The 18801-nt window shown below is 34.6% G+C and overlaps 1 protein-coding gene and 1 long non-coding RNA gene across 2 annotated transcripts; both read left to right on the top strand.

The window, feature by feature from the left end:
* Positions 1 to 6519: 6519 nt before the first annotated feature.
* On the top strand, positions 6520 to 16542 carry LOC111379283 (protein DETOXIFICATION 45, chloroplastic). Its single transcript, XM_023002641.1, has 14 exons — positions 6520 to 7196; positions 8156 to 8343; positions 8874 to 9017; positions 9137 to 9303; positions 9480 to 9615; positions 10440 to 10536; positions 10672 to 10772; positions 11872 to 12035; positions 12482 to 12553; positions 12684 to 12800; positions 12897 to 12992; positions 13069 to 13190; positions 15615 to 15672; positions 16293 to 16542. Exons 1-14 carry the CDS (start codon positions 6862 to 6864, stop codon positions 16302 to 16304), a joined length of 1809 nt encoding a protein of 602 aa, XP_022858409.1. The 5' UTR covers positions 6520 to 6861; the 3' UTR covers positions 16305 to 16542.
* Positions 16543 to 17585: 1043 nt separating this feature from the next.
* Positions 17586 to 18573, top strand: LOC111379289. Its single transcript, XR_002700034.1, has 2 exons — positions 17586 to 17676; positions 18297 to 18573. It is a non-coding gene; the product is annotated as an uncharacterized LOC111379289 (long non-coding RNA).
* The last annotated feature ends 228 nt before the right edge of the window (positions 18574 to 18801 follow it).

Here is an 18801-nt window from a genome sequence, read left to right as displayed (position 1 = left end):
TTGAATCATTTGACAAATGCGAGTCGTGCCTGTTAGGTAAAATGACCAAGTTTCCCTTTACTAGAAAAGGAGAAAGAACCACAGAACCGCTGTGACTAATACATACTGATGTATGTGGACCCATGTCAATCACCGCCAGAGGTGGTTTCTCTTACTTCATCACATTCATTGATGATCCTTCTAGACATGGTTATGTGTATCTGATGAAATTCAAGCATGAAACACTTGAAAAGTTCAAGGAATTCAAATTTGAAGTAGAGAAAGAGATAGGTAAAAATATTCTCACGCTGAGATCAGATCGAGATGGAGAATATTTAATGGGAGATTTTTTAGATTATCTTAAAGAGAATGGGATTCTCTCGCAGTGGACTCCGCCATATACACCGCAACATAATGATGTATCTGAACGGAGGAATCGCACTTTGTTAGACATGATGCGAACTATGATGAGCCATGTAAACATCCTAAAATCATTTTGGGGTCATGCACTAATTACTGCGTGCTACACACTTAATTGTGTCCCATCTAAATCGGTCGACAAAACTCCGTACGAGCTATGGAGAGGAAAAAGATCAAACCTATCTCACATGAAAGTTTGGGACTGTGACGCTTATGTAAAGCGGAATGAATCAGATAAGCTTGAGGCTAAATCTGATAAATGCATATTTGTGGGATATCCAAAAGAGACAATTGGATATCAGTTTTATAATTCCGTTGAGAAGAAGGTGTTCATCTCAAGACATGCCATATTTCTAAAGAAAGAGTTTATTTTAGGAAAGGGTAGTGGGAGCAAACTAGAACTTGAAGAAGTTCAAGAATCCACAGATACAGTTGACCAATTAGATGAACCTGAATCTGATCCCACACCTATGACGGATAGACTCTTGATTAGGATGTAGAGAACCCCGAGGACACTCCTGCTCAGCGTAAATTAAGTAGGATCATTCGACCTCCCAGAAGGTACGAATTCACGATTACTAATCAAGTATTATTAGTCGAGGATGATGAACCTACAAATTACACAGAAGCGAAGTCAAGTGTTGACTCGATGAGATGGAAAGAAGCCATGGAATCCAAAATGAACTCAATGTATGAGAACAAGGTTTGGACTTTGGTCGACATTCCAGGTGAGATAAAACCGCTAGGTTGTAAATGAGTTTACAAGAAAAAGGTCGATGTGGATGGAAACGTCCATACATATAAAACAAGGCTAGTAGCGAAGGGTTACACACAAAGACAAGGTGTTGACTTTGATGAAACTTTTTCCCCTGTAGCCATGCTGAAGTCGATTCGAATTTTGCTTGTAATAGTTGCATACCATGATTATGAGGTATGTCAAATGGATGTCAAAACTACTTTCCTTAATGGAAACTTACAAGAGGAGGTGTACATGACACAGCCTGAAGGTTTTGAATCCAAATGAGCCAACAAAGTATGTAAGCTAAATCGATCCATTTGTTGATTAAAGCAAGCCTCTAGGAGCTGGAATTTTCGTTTTGATGAGACAATCAAATTGTTTGATTTTATCAAAAAATGAAGATGAACCGTGTGTTTACAAGAAGACAAGTGGGAGTGCGGTCGTATTCCTAATATTATATGTCGATGACACATTATTAATGAGAAACGACATCCCAATGCTTCAATCGGTAAAATTATGATTGTCAAAGAATTTCTTCATGAAAGATATGGGAGAGGCAGTGTATATCTTGGGAATCAAGATCTATAGAGATAGATCTAAAAGATTACTAGGCTTATCCCAATCTTTGTTCTATATAGATAAAATCTTGAGAAGATTTAATATGGAAGAGTCTAAAAGAGGTTTATGTCCCATGTCACATGGGATTTACCTCTCAAAAGATATGTGTCCTAAACCCATGATGAAAGGAGTTGCATGGATAAGATTCCTTATGCTTAGGCGATAGGATCTATCATGTATGCGATGCTATGTATGAAACCAGATGTTTTATATGCTCTAAGTGTTATGAGCAGGTTTTAACCAAACCCTGGTGAGAAACACTGGATAGCGGTTAAGAACATTCTTAAGTATTTGAGAAGGACTAAAGATGTGTTCTTGATCTATGGAGGAAATGAACTGAAAATTCATGGGTATACTGATGCCAACTTTCAAATTGACAAAGATGATAGCAAGTCTCAATCAGGATATATATTTACTCTCAACAATAGAGCGGTTAGTTGGAAAAGTTCCAAACAGGAGACAACCGCTGATTCAACGACGGAAGCCGAGTACATTACTACTTCTGAAGTAGCGAAGGAAGCTGTCTGGATTAAGAAGTTCATTAATGAATTTGGAGTCATACCTAGCATTATTGATCCCATACCTTTGTATTGTAATAACAATGGAGCCATCGCACAAGCGAAGGAACTGATGTCTCATCAACGATCCAAACATGTGCTAAGGCGATATCATCTCATCAGGGAGATTATACAAAGAAATGACGTAACGATAGAGCGAGTTCCCACAGATGACAATATTGCAGATCCACTGACAAAGCCGTTGTCACAATAGAAACATGATCGTCATGTGGACACTTATAGTATTAGATACACGAGTGATTGGATCTAGTGCAAGTGGGAGTTTGTAAGTGTTATGCCCTAGATCCAATCGATTTAGGTTGTAAACACTTTTAATATGTTTAATGCATTTAATTTTGGTAAGATTTATTATTTATTTAAATTAATTTTGTGATAAATAATATTAAATAATAGAGTCCGAAAATCCAAGTTTAAGTGATTTGTTAATCACAAGGAGTTGTGATTGTGAGATACAAATTACGTATGATTGGATTTTGAATAAACCGTGGTCCTAAGCAATAACGAGATATGGATATTGTTAATACAGATAGACCATCACGTGTGGCATTTCTTACTTGTGAAGTAAGTAGCTGATCTTACGAGCTAAAGTGTGGTAACGCTTAAATGAACACGTGGATGTTTTGTTATAGAACAAAACATTGGAGACCCGTTAAGAGATTCCACATGGATAACTATCTGAGTGTCAGTGGTTAATCTTCAACGTTCGATAGTGGAATTGGTCCTATGACTTGAGGCCATCATAGTGCTTTGTATGAGAATAGTCATACTTTGACGGTGTTAGATGTTGCTCCGCCAAGGGTCGCTAATACGACATCGTTGGGGTATGTCAAGAACCATATCAAGGTTGTGAATGATCAATAGAGGATTCGTAACTCTTAGATAGTAAGAGATTGTGATCTGCATTTCGTTCAATTATGTCAATAACGAAATTCTTGGCCAATGTATACATATAAGTCAACAAGGAGTTTTCGACTCATATTGACTTAATAGTAGAATGAAAGAAATGATCGATAATCGAGATTGACACACTTCCATATCTCATAGTTGATCAGATCATATTAATGAAGGGATTATAGTTTCATGGTAAACGAACAGTTTTAGTTTTGTCATACCACGTGACATTTCCTGTCACATGTGTTGCCCTGATATATTGTTAGATGTCAATCTGGGACGGCGAGTGTGAATTTGTGATAAATTAAAAGGGTGTTTAATTTATCAGTTTTGATTAGATCAAAATAATATTTCATATCGTTAGGCATCGTGGTCAGAAACCTGATGGGTCGCATACAAAAAAGAATTAGAAGGTTGCAAATTTCCAATTAATTAATTTAACAATCGTTGGATAAAATTAATTAATTGAATTTGTTATTTATAACCCCAAATTAATTAATTGGATTAATTAATTCACAGACCGGATTTAATTGAATGGATTAATTAAATATTGGATCGGATCGGGTCGAGCCCGTTTGGGTTTATATAAATACATGGTTAGGGTTTAAGATCCATATTGTTTTCATAATTCTTGCTGGCACAAGAGAAAAAATCATAACAGTTGTAGTCTATTCTCTGTGTGGATTTCATTGGAGGCTGGACAATTGGACATCTGTAGGAGGCATATTCAAGTTGCTGGAAAAGGTATAACGCAAAGGAGTTTGCAAAATTAATTAATCCAATGAAGTGTTGGGCCATCCACAAGTGTTAGGCCACAAGCAACATTAACTCAATTAAGTTGCTTTCCAGTGGTCCCAATTTGTTTTTGGGTCAAGTCATCACTAAGGTGTCGATATAAATTATTCAGCATCGATTTAATATCATCGCTCAGGATTTATTGGGTATCAAAACCCAACAAATCTCCATCTTGATGTCTAATAAATCTGCGAGCAATCAAAACACATAATTATTACCAGCATAATCAAGGTAGCCAGTAAAATTAGGATCATAGACTTTACCTCGTGTTTTCAACCTGAAACACATATCATATCTACTCCATATATTCATTAGGGCTAAGGTCAAGAACACTCAAGTAGAGCAAATATTCATAGCAATTAATCAACAACAAATAAACATGTGATGAAGATAAAACATAGGATAACACACAAATCTTTTCAAACATGTTCACACAAAACCATGTACTAACACCAATTTAAACAATCAAACGGCCAACGCATATGCAAAAATGCATAAATGACCCTACGAAAAGATTTCACCACACTTATCATATCTCATTCGGTGTTGCTCACACCTCGAGAACACGTCTCCTCTCATCACCTATCATGCTCACTAGATGATTATTCAACTCATATCTAACGGGTAAATCACAATAGACTTAAGTTCTCGAGGGAATCCTCTATAACCACATCATTTCTCCCAACCTATATAGATAATGGGTCTCCACCTATCAGAAGTGATAGAATGCCTCTATTATACCCTACCTATACAGGGTCTCTTCATCAATAAAGGATTCCACCATTTAATCACCTCTTCACTCGTGATCCAAATGTCACACTCCACATCTCCCGATACAAACCACAATGTACCCCTAACATCTATACTTCACCTTATCAAAAGACACTCAACACATTACTAATGCATAACAAACCCACTACGACAAAACACTACCTTTTACGACCACAAAGATTAGGGCACAATTTAAATTGACCAACATACCACAAGGTTACTCCAATCACCAATGTTCAAAAAATCTACAAAGGAAATGGTGAAGGTGGCACTCATAAATAAAATAGAAGAAAAAGTTAGTTACTTCACTATTCTCACAAAGAGAAAGAAGATAACAATCACATACCACACAGGTTCACAAAGATAAAGGAGAAAATGGCTACCCATATTTCTTCTTATTACCACATTCTCTCACAACTCATAGAGCAAAAAGAAATACGCCAGAAATCTCAATGCATGTATGCAAACACATTACATAAGATCACTCTAATTAATGCAATAGATTGTCTTAGTAACATCGGATTTGTAGTAAAGATGTAGAAGAAAAAATATTTTTCTTGCACCAAGATCTCCTTCCTCTTCCAATCAATGCTCCAAACCTTTGCTTGATGTTTTTCCTTCGTTGAATTCTTTTCTTTAATCTCCAAGTGTGTTTCTTGCCTCTCAATGTATGGAACCCCTCAAAAGTGTGAGAAATTTGTATTTACAGTACATTGTTGTGTATGGATAGTAGGGTTTTCGTCTGACTTTAAAACGGGCCGAAATTGCACCTTAGTTCCATCTTTACGCGATGTTGTAGCCTGCCGCTATATTGTGGAGGGTGGCGTCTCTGCCTTCCTTGGCGCCACATGCTAAGGTTCAGTAGTGTTGGGCGTTGTGACGCCCACACTCTGTTTCTTCTCTCTTTTTGGCATTAGAATGCTAATCGTCCAACAATTTTGCTTTGTTTCTTTTGCCCTTTTATCCACAATTTCTTTTCAATCCATGCCATTAACTTCAATTGATGATCTTTTTCATGTCTTTCACCATCTCAATAATCCTATAAAATAGCATTAACAAACACATTAAAAACGTTCAATACTCGTAAAATCTACTTTACAATCAAGTTAAAATTGATTTAAAGTCATGAGTAAAACACACTCGTCAAGGGTCTTCTTCCTTCGCTCTCATAATTGTGAGCCAATTGTTGAACCACGTAAATATCAGTTTGCTTTTTCTTTATTGGTTACATATCAAGACTCTGTTGCATTACCATTACCAAGGTCGATGTGGCCCTGATAGAGTAGCATTATTGTACATGTTATTATCACTCTTGTTGCAAAATTCACAACACTCTATGCAATTATTAAACCGACGTTGTACAAATGGGCCATGGCAAACAAACCTTAATCTCACACACAACCACGCAATCCTTATTATATAAATTTATCGGTGAATTATATATATCGTAGTCCTTTTGCTCTTGTAAATGTAACTCAATTGTTGAATCACGTAAATATCTGTTTATTTATTTATTTAAAAATGGGTAGAATAAATATTTTTTTGAAAAATGAGTGGTTGAAAAAGAAGAATTTTTTTTTTCAATTTATGTGTAATATCATTTTATGAAAAATTGTGTGATTGAAAATAGAAAGGAGAAAAATGAAATGAAATAAAAACAAAAATTAACGGGCCAAATGGGGGCTAAGACTGCTACCCGGGCGCCAGCAGAAAAGCAAGTAGCAAACTGGCATTGCTATACATTTTTCTTATCGCGAAAATCACAACTCTTATGCAATTGTGAAACCGACACATAACACAACGGGCCATTGCAAACAAACCTCAATCTCACGCACAGCCACGCAGTCCTTATAATACCGTATCGTTCTCTCCGGTATTCGTTAATCCATTTCTTTCCATACCTTTTAGAAACTTTGTGATCACCTATAATTTTAAATAGAGAAAGGGAAAAGGGTTAGGATTTTCTTGCTTTTACGCACTCCCCCTTCCACTCCTCCGTGTGTGTTTTCTGACACATTGGATACCAAAGCAAGCCAGAATTTTCACTATTAATTGTAATAAAAAACTCCAATGGTGGCTGCAAATTTGAGTTGTGGTGGTACGGTTTGGAGTGCCTTAACAAATAAGCACAGTCGGAGATGGGCATTTTCTTCGAGCCATTCAACAGAATTTTGCTGTTTTCTTGCCAGAGGGCTGAGAAATGTGGAGGTTGGTGTTGGACGTTGTTCTCTGTCCTTGGACAAGACAAGAGGATTTTTGAGTTCATCAATGATCCGTCGTAGGAAGCCTATATTTTCAAGGTTCGACACTCGGTTGAGTTCAGACAGAGGCGTGCAGTCCTATAATTTTGAGGAGAGTTCTGTCATCGAAGAAGAAATTCTTCCCGAAAATTCGAGTCTACTTAAGTAAGACACCCTTCTTCCATCTCCTTTTGTGGTAATAAGTAAATATGACGAGATAACTTAGTTTTTTGGTGTTTATATTATTCAATTTCCAATGTTTATCACATTTTCACTATATCCTTTGTTTCCTTCTATTTTCTTTAATATGTACCATGACTAGTGTGAATGTTATTCAAATGAGGTTATCAGCTTGAAATTTGAATTCCGAGCTATGATGCATACATTGGTGTGATACTGCATGATAGGGCATTAAAATGCAGAATCTACCATGGTGTAAAATGATAGAGGGTACACATGAAGATTTTATCAGCTCTGATGAGTGATATTTTAATATTAGCCCGATCGTTATATTACTAGTTTTCACGTAATCTAGAGATAAAACTGGGAAGCTAGATTTCTTAAAGTGTGAACAGGGCCACATTGAGCATCAATTAGAAGTTCTAAGCCAATTTACTTATGGCAGATCCAGCTACGTTTGCAGTATTTTGATGCAGTACTCGTGAAGAATGCTTTTGATATGGTGTCTCAAGTTGTAAAATGCAGAGAACTGTGATATTTTTGTTCAGTTATCAGTTAAGAGATTTACAAATGTACTTGCTTGTTTCTTGGAAATATACACCAGAGCTTTTTCCACCCTATGGAAAATTAAAGGAATGAAAACATAGTTTAACTCTAAGCCATATTTTCCCAAACTTCTGTGTTCAAATAAAAAATTTTCAATTTTTGTTAAACAATCTCTCAGTTTTTTCAGTGTGTAATTTCTTTGTTAATGCTAACACTGATGATTTCTGGTGAGGTGGTGATTATATAGTAACTGTTTCTGTTGTTAATATTGGAACTTCTCTATCAGATGTGAATAAGCTATAGTAACTGAAGCCTGAAGGATATGTTTATTTCATTCAGTTATCTTTGAAAATTGAGTGCTTTGTTCAATTTTACTTCTTACTTTTAATTTCATTCAGTGAGTTGAACGGGACTGTTTCTTCTGGAATTGATGAAAGTAATAGCAAGTTGACAGAAGTTCCTTCAAGTACATCTCAATCGAAAGAAGCTATCTATGAGCTTATAATGCTGTCTTTACCAGCATTTGCGGGACAGGCCATTGAACCACTTGTACAATTGATGGAGACTGCATTTATTGGTCGTCTGGGTAAGGTGGATGCTCTGTTATTTATATGGCGTTTCATCTGTGAACTGGTGCTGAGATGTTTATTTTCCTTTAACGTTACTGCCATACTGACAGTAAAGAATTTTTTCAGATCATTATATACAATTATTTATTATAGGTGAACCTAACTCTTTTTGTGATTTTATAATGTTCTTGAGCTGTTGACAGTCAAATCTGGTACTACAGTGGCTTGTATTTGAAAGTACAGTGATGGGGATAACATGATAAAACTTGGTGCTTGTTGCATCACCAGTTAAAATATAATGACCAGGAGTGCCGCAAGCTGAGACCTGATATTTGGTTCCTTTGTTATGATTGTAGTGTTATCTTGGAGATGTAAACCAACCTTTCTCAGACTTCATAAATTGTCTCTTAAAACATGAATTTGTGTTTTTATTCTTATTTCAAATGCTGGAGCTCGTTGCTACTGAATCAGATGTTCAAATTGGTTATTTCTTACCCATCACATGGTCACTGTTTTCACTTCTCAAATTTCAATTTTCCATATATAGGTTCTGTGGAGTTGGCTTCTGCTGGTGTCTCTTTATCTCTCTTTAATATAATTTCAAAACTCTTCAATATTCCTCTCCTTAGTGTTGCTACTTCATTTGTGGCTGAGGACGTTTCAAAGAATGCACGAAGATTATCTGCAGCAGGTAGAGCTAACTTGAATTTGTAGCTTGAATAGCCTTTAATTGTTGAGCATGCAATTTCATCTGATGATCATTGTTAGATTTTTTACAATCTTTAGATTCTTTTTGGTGTCGTTTTACAGATGAAGAGGAAGGTGCCCATGGAAAATCTTTAATACTTGCCACGGAAAGGTTGCACTTATCTTCTGTATCCACAGCCTTACTACTAGCTGCTTGCATTGGCATCTTTGAGGCTGTGGCCCTATCTTTAGGATCTGGACAGCTTCTCAGTCTGATGGGCATATCACAGGTATGCATCTACTTGTATATTGAAATTCCAAAATCCTCCCTGTTTCCTTCCATCTGGTGCTACTAATCAGAATTATTATTCTGTCTCATGCACAGTCACAGACTAAAAGAGACATGCTCGTATGTGTATCACTGTCGTGTACGAAAATAATGTTTTGCATTGACTTTTTTCTACAGTTTTCTTCTATGCGTGCTCCAGCACAACGATTTCTTATTCTGAGGGCTATTGGTGCTCCAGCATTTGTTGTTTCTTTGGCTCTTCAAGGAATTTTTCGTGGTTTTAAGGATACAAAGACACCTGTATATTGTTTAGGCAAGTACCAAGGGTTTAATTGCCTAAAGTTTGTACATTGAGCTATCATTTTTCCAAAAAATTTATTGAAAAATTAAGTCTACGTGTGTTGGATTGAAAGGCATAACTCCTCTTGTTCTTATTTCCTACCTCATTCTGTCTTACCTGCCTTGAGCTCATATTTGTCTCTGTAGTCAATGGTAAAATGAACCTTTGCATGCATTTATGCTGTCTGAACGACAGAGGTTCTTTGTTTTTCTCTTTTGCAAATTAATAACAAAGAACAATTTAAATAGATTAATCATCTATCACAAACTGCTTTCCACTACATCTAGCAATGAAATGTAGTAGTGAATGGAGAAGTGAAAAAGGATTCACACCAAAATTTAATTGGAATAAGGTTGAGTTTGTTGTCGTTGTCACTGTTTCAGTCATTAGTCACCATATTATGTATATAATTATATCTCCTTTCTCATTGTAAATTTAGAATGGGAGCTGTAATTAAGAGATTTGACAGACGATATTTAGGCTGTAATTATGGAAACAATTCCCATATAATGAGAAGAAACTCTCGATTGAGAGACATCGAGACAAATCTGACAGTCGTATCATCTATGAAAATTTTCCAGAAGGCCTTTTTGTTCTAATTTGATTCATTTTTTGCGAGCTTTCTAATAATAAATCTTGGTTCCGACTTATAATAAAATTTGACAGAATAAATTATCCACTATGTAATAATTTCTGCTATGTTTCTACTGATTATGTCCATACAGTAATTATGTACACAAACTTTCTATTTCTACGTATATTATACTTTTTGCTAATTGCGCTGTTTCTCACTGCAGGCTTTGGGAATTTTACGGCTATATTTCTATTTCCTTTACTTATATATTATTGTCATTTGGGGGTTTCTGGAGCTGCCATTTCTACAGTTATATCACAGTGCGGCTCCTGTTCTCATTTGTCTCTTCAATACCTTTTGTATTCATTTATCTTGTGACCTTGTTTTAGGCCTAATTTTTCTTGTACTTGGTTTTACTTGAATATTTAGTTTAATTCCATGATCCTTGCATCCAGATACATCGTCGCTTTTGCAATGATCTGGTGTCTGAGTAAGAGAGTGGTGTTATTGCCTCCGAAACTCGGAGGACTGCAATTTGGTGGTTATCTAAAATCAGGTGACTTGTGTATGTTGGTCAAAGTAGTTAATATAATTATTGTTAAGTTTCTGTAGTGGAAGATTTTATCTGTTAGCATTTTTTTGGTCAATTTTCACTTTGAGAGGAATGCACTGTGTACATTTTCATGGATTTATTCTTATGAGTGGCTAACCGACACAGAAGCTATTCTAATGCTTGACTGCTGTAGCATGGAAGGCCTGTTGAGAATTATTCTGGACCTTGGCCATATACAATGTATGCATGCATTCACCAAGATAGAAGGCAGCATGCATAAAATTATGATTTATTGCTATCCTTGGTTCGAAACTTTTTTTTCTCGAGCCCCAGATTGAATTCCAACAGATCTTTTCAATATGTGAAATCTCAGCTTACTGAAGTTGATTTTCAAGATTTGCCCTGATTTGCCTACAGTTTACTAAATTCATCTATTGACTTGACACACTGCTAACAGCCTTGGAACTCTACCTACATTCTTACTTAATGATCTGAATTCTTCTATATTTAGAATTTAGAACCATTAGCATAAAAAACTTTAAGCAGCTATAGGGGTAGGGTTGTAAATATAACAGGAAAACAGCTTTAAGGGCAGCATTGTTAATATAACAAGTTGCCGTATGCACCTAGTCAGCAGGTCCTAAATTTTTGCACGTCGCGTCCTTACTACAAAATTAGTGAGGTCCCTTTGTTAAACCATTGTGCTTTTTTGCATACATGTTCTTTTTCTTTCCTATTAAAAGCATTTTACACCTTTTCACCATCTGAAGGAAATAACTTGTGGTGAAAGGTATAGCCAGTACTTCTTCCATGTTATTGGAATTGAATATCAATTGTTGAAATGATTGATCTAAGATAAGTACCTATATTGAACACATTAGTTATGCTGCCAATATTTTAGCAATGTTGTATGATTTTAGCTCCAAGACTCCCTATTTTTAATTATTCCAATCAGTTGTCGTCTAGAGTATCAAATAGTTTATGCTCTCCTAGATGTTATACTTGGTATCAATTTTCTTCTCAGTTGCAATCAATGTGCTATGGAAATATCTCCTAATATATGCCTTAATTTTTTAAAGTAATTGTGTTTTTGCCCTGTTAGGTGGTTTTCTTATTGGGAGAACTCTTGCTGTTCTTCTGACACTGACACTCGGTACTTCAATGGCTGCTCGTCAGGGTCCTGTAGCAATGGCTGCTCACCAAATATGCGTACAAGTCTGGCTGGCTGTATCCCTTCTCACAGATGCACTTGGTACATCAGCTCAGGTGATTTTTTTTTCCTTTATGTCTCATTTTGTTTTCGTTCTTTTGCTATGGTTATCTTTCTTCTTTTACTTGTCAATTCATCTGCTCTGTCTATATATTTTTCTTTTCATTTCTTTTGTTTTTTCCTTTCGATCTACACTTTCAAGAAGGTCAAGCAAAAAAAAAAGAATTTGTTTTGGAAGAATACATTTACATTTGCATTGCCTATTCAGTAGAATGTTCTCTTTGATTTGTTTTGTATGTTTAGCAGATATGAATTATAGGAACTGCAGTTAATATTTTTCTTATAAATCAATTGGTCAAATTCCGGATATGGCATCTAGCGACAGTTATTTTCTGAAATTGAATATTCCTGGGCTCATCGAAATATCTACATCATGGCAGTGTTACTGCACACTTGTCATAGTTTTTCTATTTTGTACTATAGTAGATTTTGTTTTTTGCAGGCCTTGGTTGCCAGTTATATTTCAAAAGATGATTACAGGACTGTGAAGGATGTCACGCACTTCGTGTTAAAGGTACTTTTTGGGTTGTATATGCTCTGAGACTTCATTTCTGCTGATTCTTATTCACGTGACGTTTAGGATGTAAGTCTGAACTGTTGGTTATGTGAATATGCTTTATTTTTTCTTGCATGTGCTTTTCCAGATAGGATTTGTCGCTGGTGTTTCCTTAGCTGTGATTTTGGGTGTTTCTTTTAGTTCTTTGGCCACTTTGTTTACTAAGGATGTTGAAGTTTTAAGAGTTGTTAGAACTGGTGTTTTGGTAAGTTATCCATTTGTGGCTTCATTCATGTTCATCTGTTTAATTAATGTAAGCACTGCTAACATTTCTCTAATACGATACCATGAATTGGTACAGTTTGTAAGTGTCAGTCAACCTTTAAATGCTCTAGCATTTATTTTCGATGGCCTCCATTATGGTGTTTCTGACTTCCCTTATGCGGCACGTTCTATGGTAAGCTTAATCTATTTTGTTGTGTCGCTAATGAGAGCATGAAATGTAGGTTGATATATGTGGTTATGATATGTAGATGGTGGTGGGGGCAATATCTTCTGCATTTTTGCTATATGCTCCTACGGTTTTTGGTCTTCCTGGTGTTTGGTCAGGCTTGACTCTCTTCATGGGACTACGAATGATGGCAGGAATTATCAGGTAAATTGGGGAATTAAATGACATTTATCTTTCTTTCTCAACTATGCTTTTGTGGGGATTAGAATAGTGGTATACTATTCACAAGGTGGAATCTGACTTTTTTAGAAAGATTCCCGAGTAGTGGTATGGAAGCGGAATTAGAATTCTTAAACAAGAATAAAGTATGAAAAACTCAAAAATTTGAGAGAACAAATTTTTTTATTGAGCTGATAATTGAAAAGTGTACAAAAACTTTGTTTATATAGGCAAAATAATTCTCTTATTTTTCTAATATAAGAAAACTAAATTAAAATCCTAAAAGGAAAGAACATAGAAATCCTAATGTAAAAGAAGAAATCATTTTCTAAAACCAATCATATTTGGTATCTGATTGTTTTACATCGTTCTCACCCACATCAAGAAAAACTCGTCCTCTAGTTTGGTTGAAGAAAAAAATCAATCAACCTCGAGGAAAATACTAAACAATTTTTGCCACTTCGCATATTAAACAAATATCCTTCTCTTTATTCTCCACAGTTGCATTGAATGACATCAACCTTCTGCTCATCTTCTTATCCTTAAAGAAACTTCCTTTTGTGGCATTCCTTTAGAACGTTGCTTTATTTAATCTCTCATTCTTAAACCCCATGTGCACATATAAACACTTTCAATTCTTTGTACCTCTTATGTTCTTTTTTTACTTCTATTGATGTCATCTTCAATACTATATTATCATTGTGCTTACGCAATTCTTTGACATTCGAATACTAGAGAACATCAACGAAACTTTTGTTTTCAATTTGACAAGCCTTACTTTTGATTGCTGCTTGATTGAAATGTTCAATTCCCTTTTCTTCGGCTATATTCTTCTTAACTTTTAATTTTTTCATTAGTGTACGGCTTGATCTTGAGGTCTTCAATTGCAATTTCACTCTAGTGTTTTTAATCTTTAAGCACATTTCTTGTCAGTTTCATGTATAAGGCATCATCTAACCTCGGGTTTTCAACTTGCACATGCTCTTCTACATTTATTTTGGTATCATGGTCAAGAACATCCTGATAATTTTGAATGATTTTTTTAACTTCATCCACTGTATAAATTTTTTGCTCTTCGTTTACATATTTGCAAATTGCTCATCAAGTGATAATAGAACAATCTTCTTATCGTACCCATCAAAATGCATACATGCAATCTCAACCTTTTTAAGTGACATCTTCATCATAGTACTGTGATTGTCCATCTCTACCATGTTATACACAATCTCATCATAGAAACTGAAATTTTGCATACCTCCATTTTTTGAATTTCTTATCTTCTTTTTTATCTAGAGAAACTTGATAGCAAGATGAGTATTTTTCAGTCTTCAAATTTAAAGCTTTCACCAATATTTTGGATACCATGTTCTCACTACTTCCATGACTCATTATCACATTGCATACTTTGTTGTTGATAATGCATTGTATTCTAAAAATCTTGTCGTGCTTTAAATTTGACTCCTTTATACCTTTGCGATAAACTTCCACAAAAACCTTGATAGCTTGTGAATATTCAAATGTAGCTGGGACTAGAGGAAATTCTCTAGCCACTTGTTGCCATGTTTTGAGCTTGTTGAAGCAACCAATATTAATAGCAATCAAAGTCTACAAGTTCTTGGTAGCTGTATCTTCAAACATATTTATCATTAGTTCCAGATTCTGAATTAAGTTTGTTAATTTTCTAATCTTCCGATCATCGTTGCAAGGATGCGTACCACAACCACCATAGGTAGCTTATCAGCTAAGGGCAAGCCTTTTCTTGATACCAATTTTGGTGTGGAAGCAGAATTGTAATTCTTGAAACAATAATAAAGTAAAAAAACTCAAAAAATTGTAGAGAATAATTTATTGTCTTTGAATTGATGATTGAAAAGTGTACCAAGCCTTTTTTTTTATATGCAAAATAATTCCCAAGGATGTTGAAGTTTTAAGAGTTGTTAGAACTGGTGTTTTGGTAAGTTTTCCATTTGTGGCTTCATTCATGTTCATCTGTTTAATTAATGTAAGCACTGCTAACATTTCTCTAATACGATACCATGAATTGGTTAAGAAAACTAAAATTTCTAATTTAAAAGAAAGAAGAATAATATTTTAATCAAGAATTTTAAGTAAGAAAGAAGAAGAAAAAGAGATAAAATCAGTCCTAAATAGAATTGTCCTACATCTAAGTAGTATATAAAACTAGGAATTGCGAAGTATTAAGACCAAATGTGGGCTACAGTGTTTGTGAGGTCATCCAGCAATAGACATCTTTATGTAAAACGAAATGATATAGGTTTATGTATTGGCATATGCTTGTTAGAACTGAAGCTCATTTTTGGATGAACAAAATTATTAAAATTGTGAATGATATGATTTTGTTTTGCTTCTTTAACGTGAATCTCATTATGAAGTACTCTTGCTCTTCAGGTTAATGTCGAAAGAGGGCCCCTGGTGGTTTCTGCATGGTGATGTGAATAAAGCTAAGGTTAGTTTTTCATTTTTGTTGCTAAATTAAGGATCATATATACTCAATTTCAAATAGTTCAAGTCCCTGTCAGTATTTGGTGAAGTTGAGTTTACTTATATTTTGATTATTATGGAATGGTACTTCGTTTCGTGAAGCAATTAACATTTCTTTAAGAAATTTTGGCAATTTATGGCCTGCTCATTAGAAGTTATTATATTATTTTCTAATAAAAAGCTTCAATATTAAACTTCTAGTAATATTGATTAGATTACTAGAATTCATGGATTTCAGGAGCAAAAGCCGAATCTCTCATGAATATTGTTTTGTCATGAATTTTGGCACAAATGCAGTAGGGTTACACAGCTCCGACGTGCTATTTTTGAATTTCTATTGGATTAGTGATTTTGGCTTATTGTTTGCATCTGTATGTTGCATTGTAAATTTCTGGAGATATTCCATTATTACCTTCCATCTGATATGTTCTTCATTATGCTTGTTCAATGATCCTATGCGGGGTGTATTAGCTTCCTTTAGTGAAATTGAAGTATCTATGAGGAACATTACTCGGGTTTGCCTCATTTATGTGGGATATTGGTTTTTGGTATTGAAACACTAGTAACACTCGTTTACATTTACAGATTGCTGGTTGAGAATTTGAGATGGGAAGAAGCAAAAGAATACATCCAATATGCAAATCAAATCAGTTTCTGTTAATAGTTTTTATTTGTTAGATCAACTTAAGCGGCTGCTAGCACATTTCTGGGCAAGTACTTTATTAATTTTATTTTTGCGCTGAGATTCATTATCTTATTGAATCCTTGAAACCAGAAACTATTTATCTGTAAGTATACAATTTTTTGCAATTTAGTGAATTTTCCCAAAAACTTATAGTATTATTCATAGTTATCGGTAAAAGGCCAACAGAGTTCATTTTAACTGGTATTTCTACTGGACTTCTAGCTTCTAGTCTTTTGTAGAATTGTGTGTCATATGTTATGGTTTTTCAAATTTAAAGCTTTCACCAATATTTTGGATACCATGTTCTCACTACTTCCATGACTCATTATCACATTGCATACTTTGTTGTTGATAATGCATTGTATTCTAAAAATCTTGTCGTGCTTTAAATTTGACTCCTTTATACCTTTGCGATAAACTTCCACAAAAACCTTGATAGCTTGTGAATATTCAAATGTAGCTGGGACTAGAGGAAATTCTCTAGCCACTTGTTGCCATGTTTTGAGCTTGTTGAAGCAACCAATATTAATAGCAATCAAAGTCTACAAGTTCTTGGTAGCTGTATCTTCAAACATATTTATCATTAGTTCCAGATTCTGAATTAAGTTTGTTAATTTTCTAATCTTCCGATCATCGTTGCAAGGATGCGTACCACAACCACCATAGGTAGCTTATCAGCTAAGGGCAAGCCTTTTCTTGATACCAATTTTGGTGTGGAAGCAGAATTGTAATTCTTGAAACAATAATAAAGTAAAAAAACTCAAAAAATTGTAGAGAATAATTTATTGTCTTTGAATTGATGATTGAAAAGTGTACCAAGCCTTTTTTTTTATATGCAAAATAATTCCCTAACCTTACTAATATAAGAAAACTAAAATTTCTAATTTAAAAGAAAGAAGAATAATATTTTAATCAAGAATTTTAAGTAAGAAAGAAGAAGAAAAAGAGATAAAATCAGTCCTAAATAGAATTGTCCTACATCTAAGTAGTATATAAAACTAGGAATTGCGAAGTATTAAGACCAAATGTGGGCTACAGTGTTTGTGAGGTCATCCAGCAATAGACATCTTTATGTAAAACGAAATGATATAGGTTTATGTATTGGCATATGCTTGTTAGAACTGAAGCTCATTTTTGGATGAACAAAATTATTAAAATTGTGAATGATATGATTTTGTTTTGCTTCTTTAACGTGAATCTCATTATGAAGTACTCTTGCTCTTCAGGTTAATGTCGAAAGAGGGCCCCTGGTGGTTTCTGCATGGTGATGTGAATAAAGCTAAGGTTAGTTTTTCATTTTTGTTGCTAAATTAAGGATCATATATACTCAATTTCAAATAGTTCAAGTCCCTGTCAGTATTTGGTGAAGTTGAGTTTACTTATATTTTGATTATTATGGAATGGTACTTCGTTTCGTGAAGCAATTAACATTTCTTTAAGAAATTTTGGCAATTTATGGCCTGCTCATTAGAAGTTATTATATTATTTTCTAATAAAAAGCTTCAATATTAAACTTCTAGTAATATTGATTAGATTACTAGAATTCATGGATTTCAGGAGCAAAAGCCGAATCTCTCATGAATATTGTTTTGTCATGAATTTTGGCACAAATGCAGTAGGGTTACACAGCTCCGACGTGCTATTTTTGAATTTCTATTGGATTAGTGATTTTGGCTTATTGTTTGCATCTGTATGTTGCATTGTAAATTTCTGGAGATATTCCATTATTACCTTCCATCTGATATGTTCTTCATTATGCTTGTTCAATGATCCTATGCGGGGTGTATTAGCTTCCTTTAGTGAAATTGAAGTATCTATGAGGAACATTACTCGGGTTTGCCTCATTTATGTGGGATATTGGTTTTTGGTATTGAAACACTAGTAACACTCGTTTACATTTACAGATTGCTGGTTGAGAATTTGAGATGGGAAGAAGCAAAAGAATACATCCAATATGCAAATCAAATCAGTTTCTGTTAATAGTTTTTATTTGTTAGATCAACTTAAGCGGCTGCTAGCACATTTCTGGGCAAGTACTTTATTAATTTTATTTTTGCGCTGAGATTCATTATCTTATTGAATCCTTGAAACCAGAAACTATTTATCTGTAAGTATACAATTTTTTGCAATTTAGTGAATTTTCCCAAAAACTTATAGTATTATTCATAGTTATCGGTAAAAGGCCAACAGAGTTCATTTTAACTGGTATTTCTACTGGACTTCTAGCTTCTAGTCTTTTGTAGAATTGTGTGTCATATGTTATGGTTTTGCTAGAGTGTCACTACACGCCCCACTATTAGTCCAGGGCGACGAATAGCAAAACCCCATATGTTATATTCTGGACGGTTTATTTATGTAGATGTAACCAACTAGCCAGATTTTGAAAACCAGTGAAATGAAACTTTCAAG

Source organism: Olea europaea, unplaced genomic scaffold (genome assembly GCF_002742605.1).
Source record: "Olea europaea var. sylvestris unplaced genomic scaffold, O_europaea_v1 scaffold1965, whole genome shotgun sequence".
Taxonomy (NCBI): domain Eukaryota; kingdom Viridiplantae; phylum Streptophyta; class Magnoliopsida; order Lamiales; family Oleaceae; genus Olea; species Olea europaea.
This window is presented reverse-complemented; position numbering and strand designations above follow the sequence as displayed.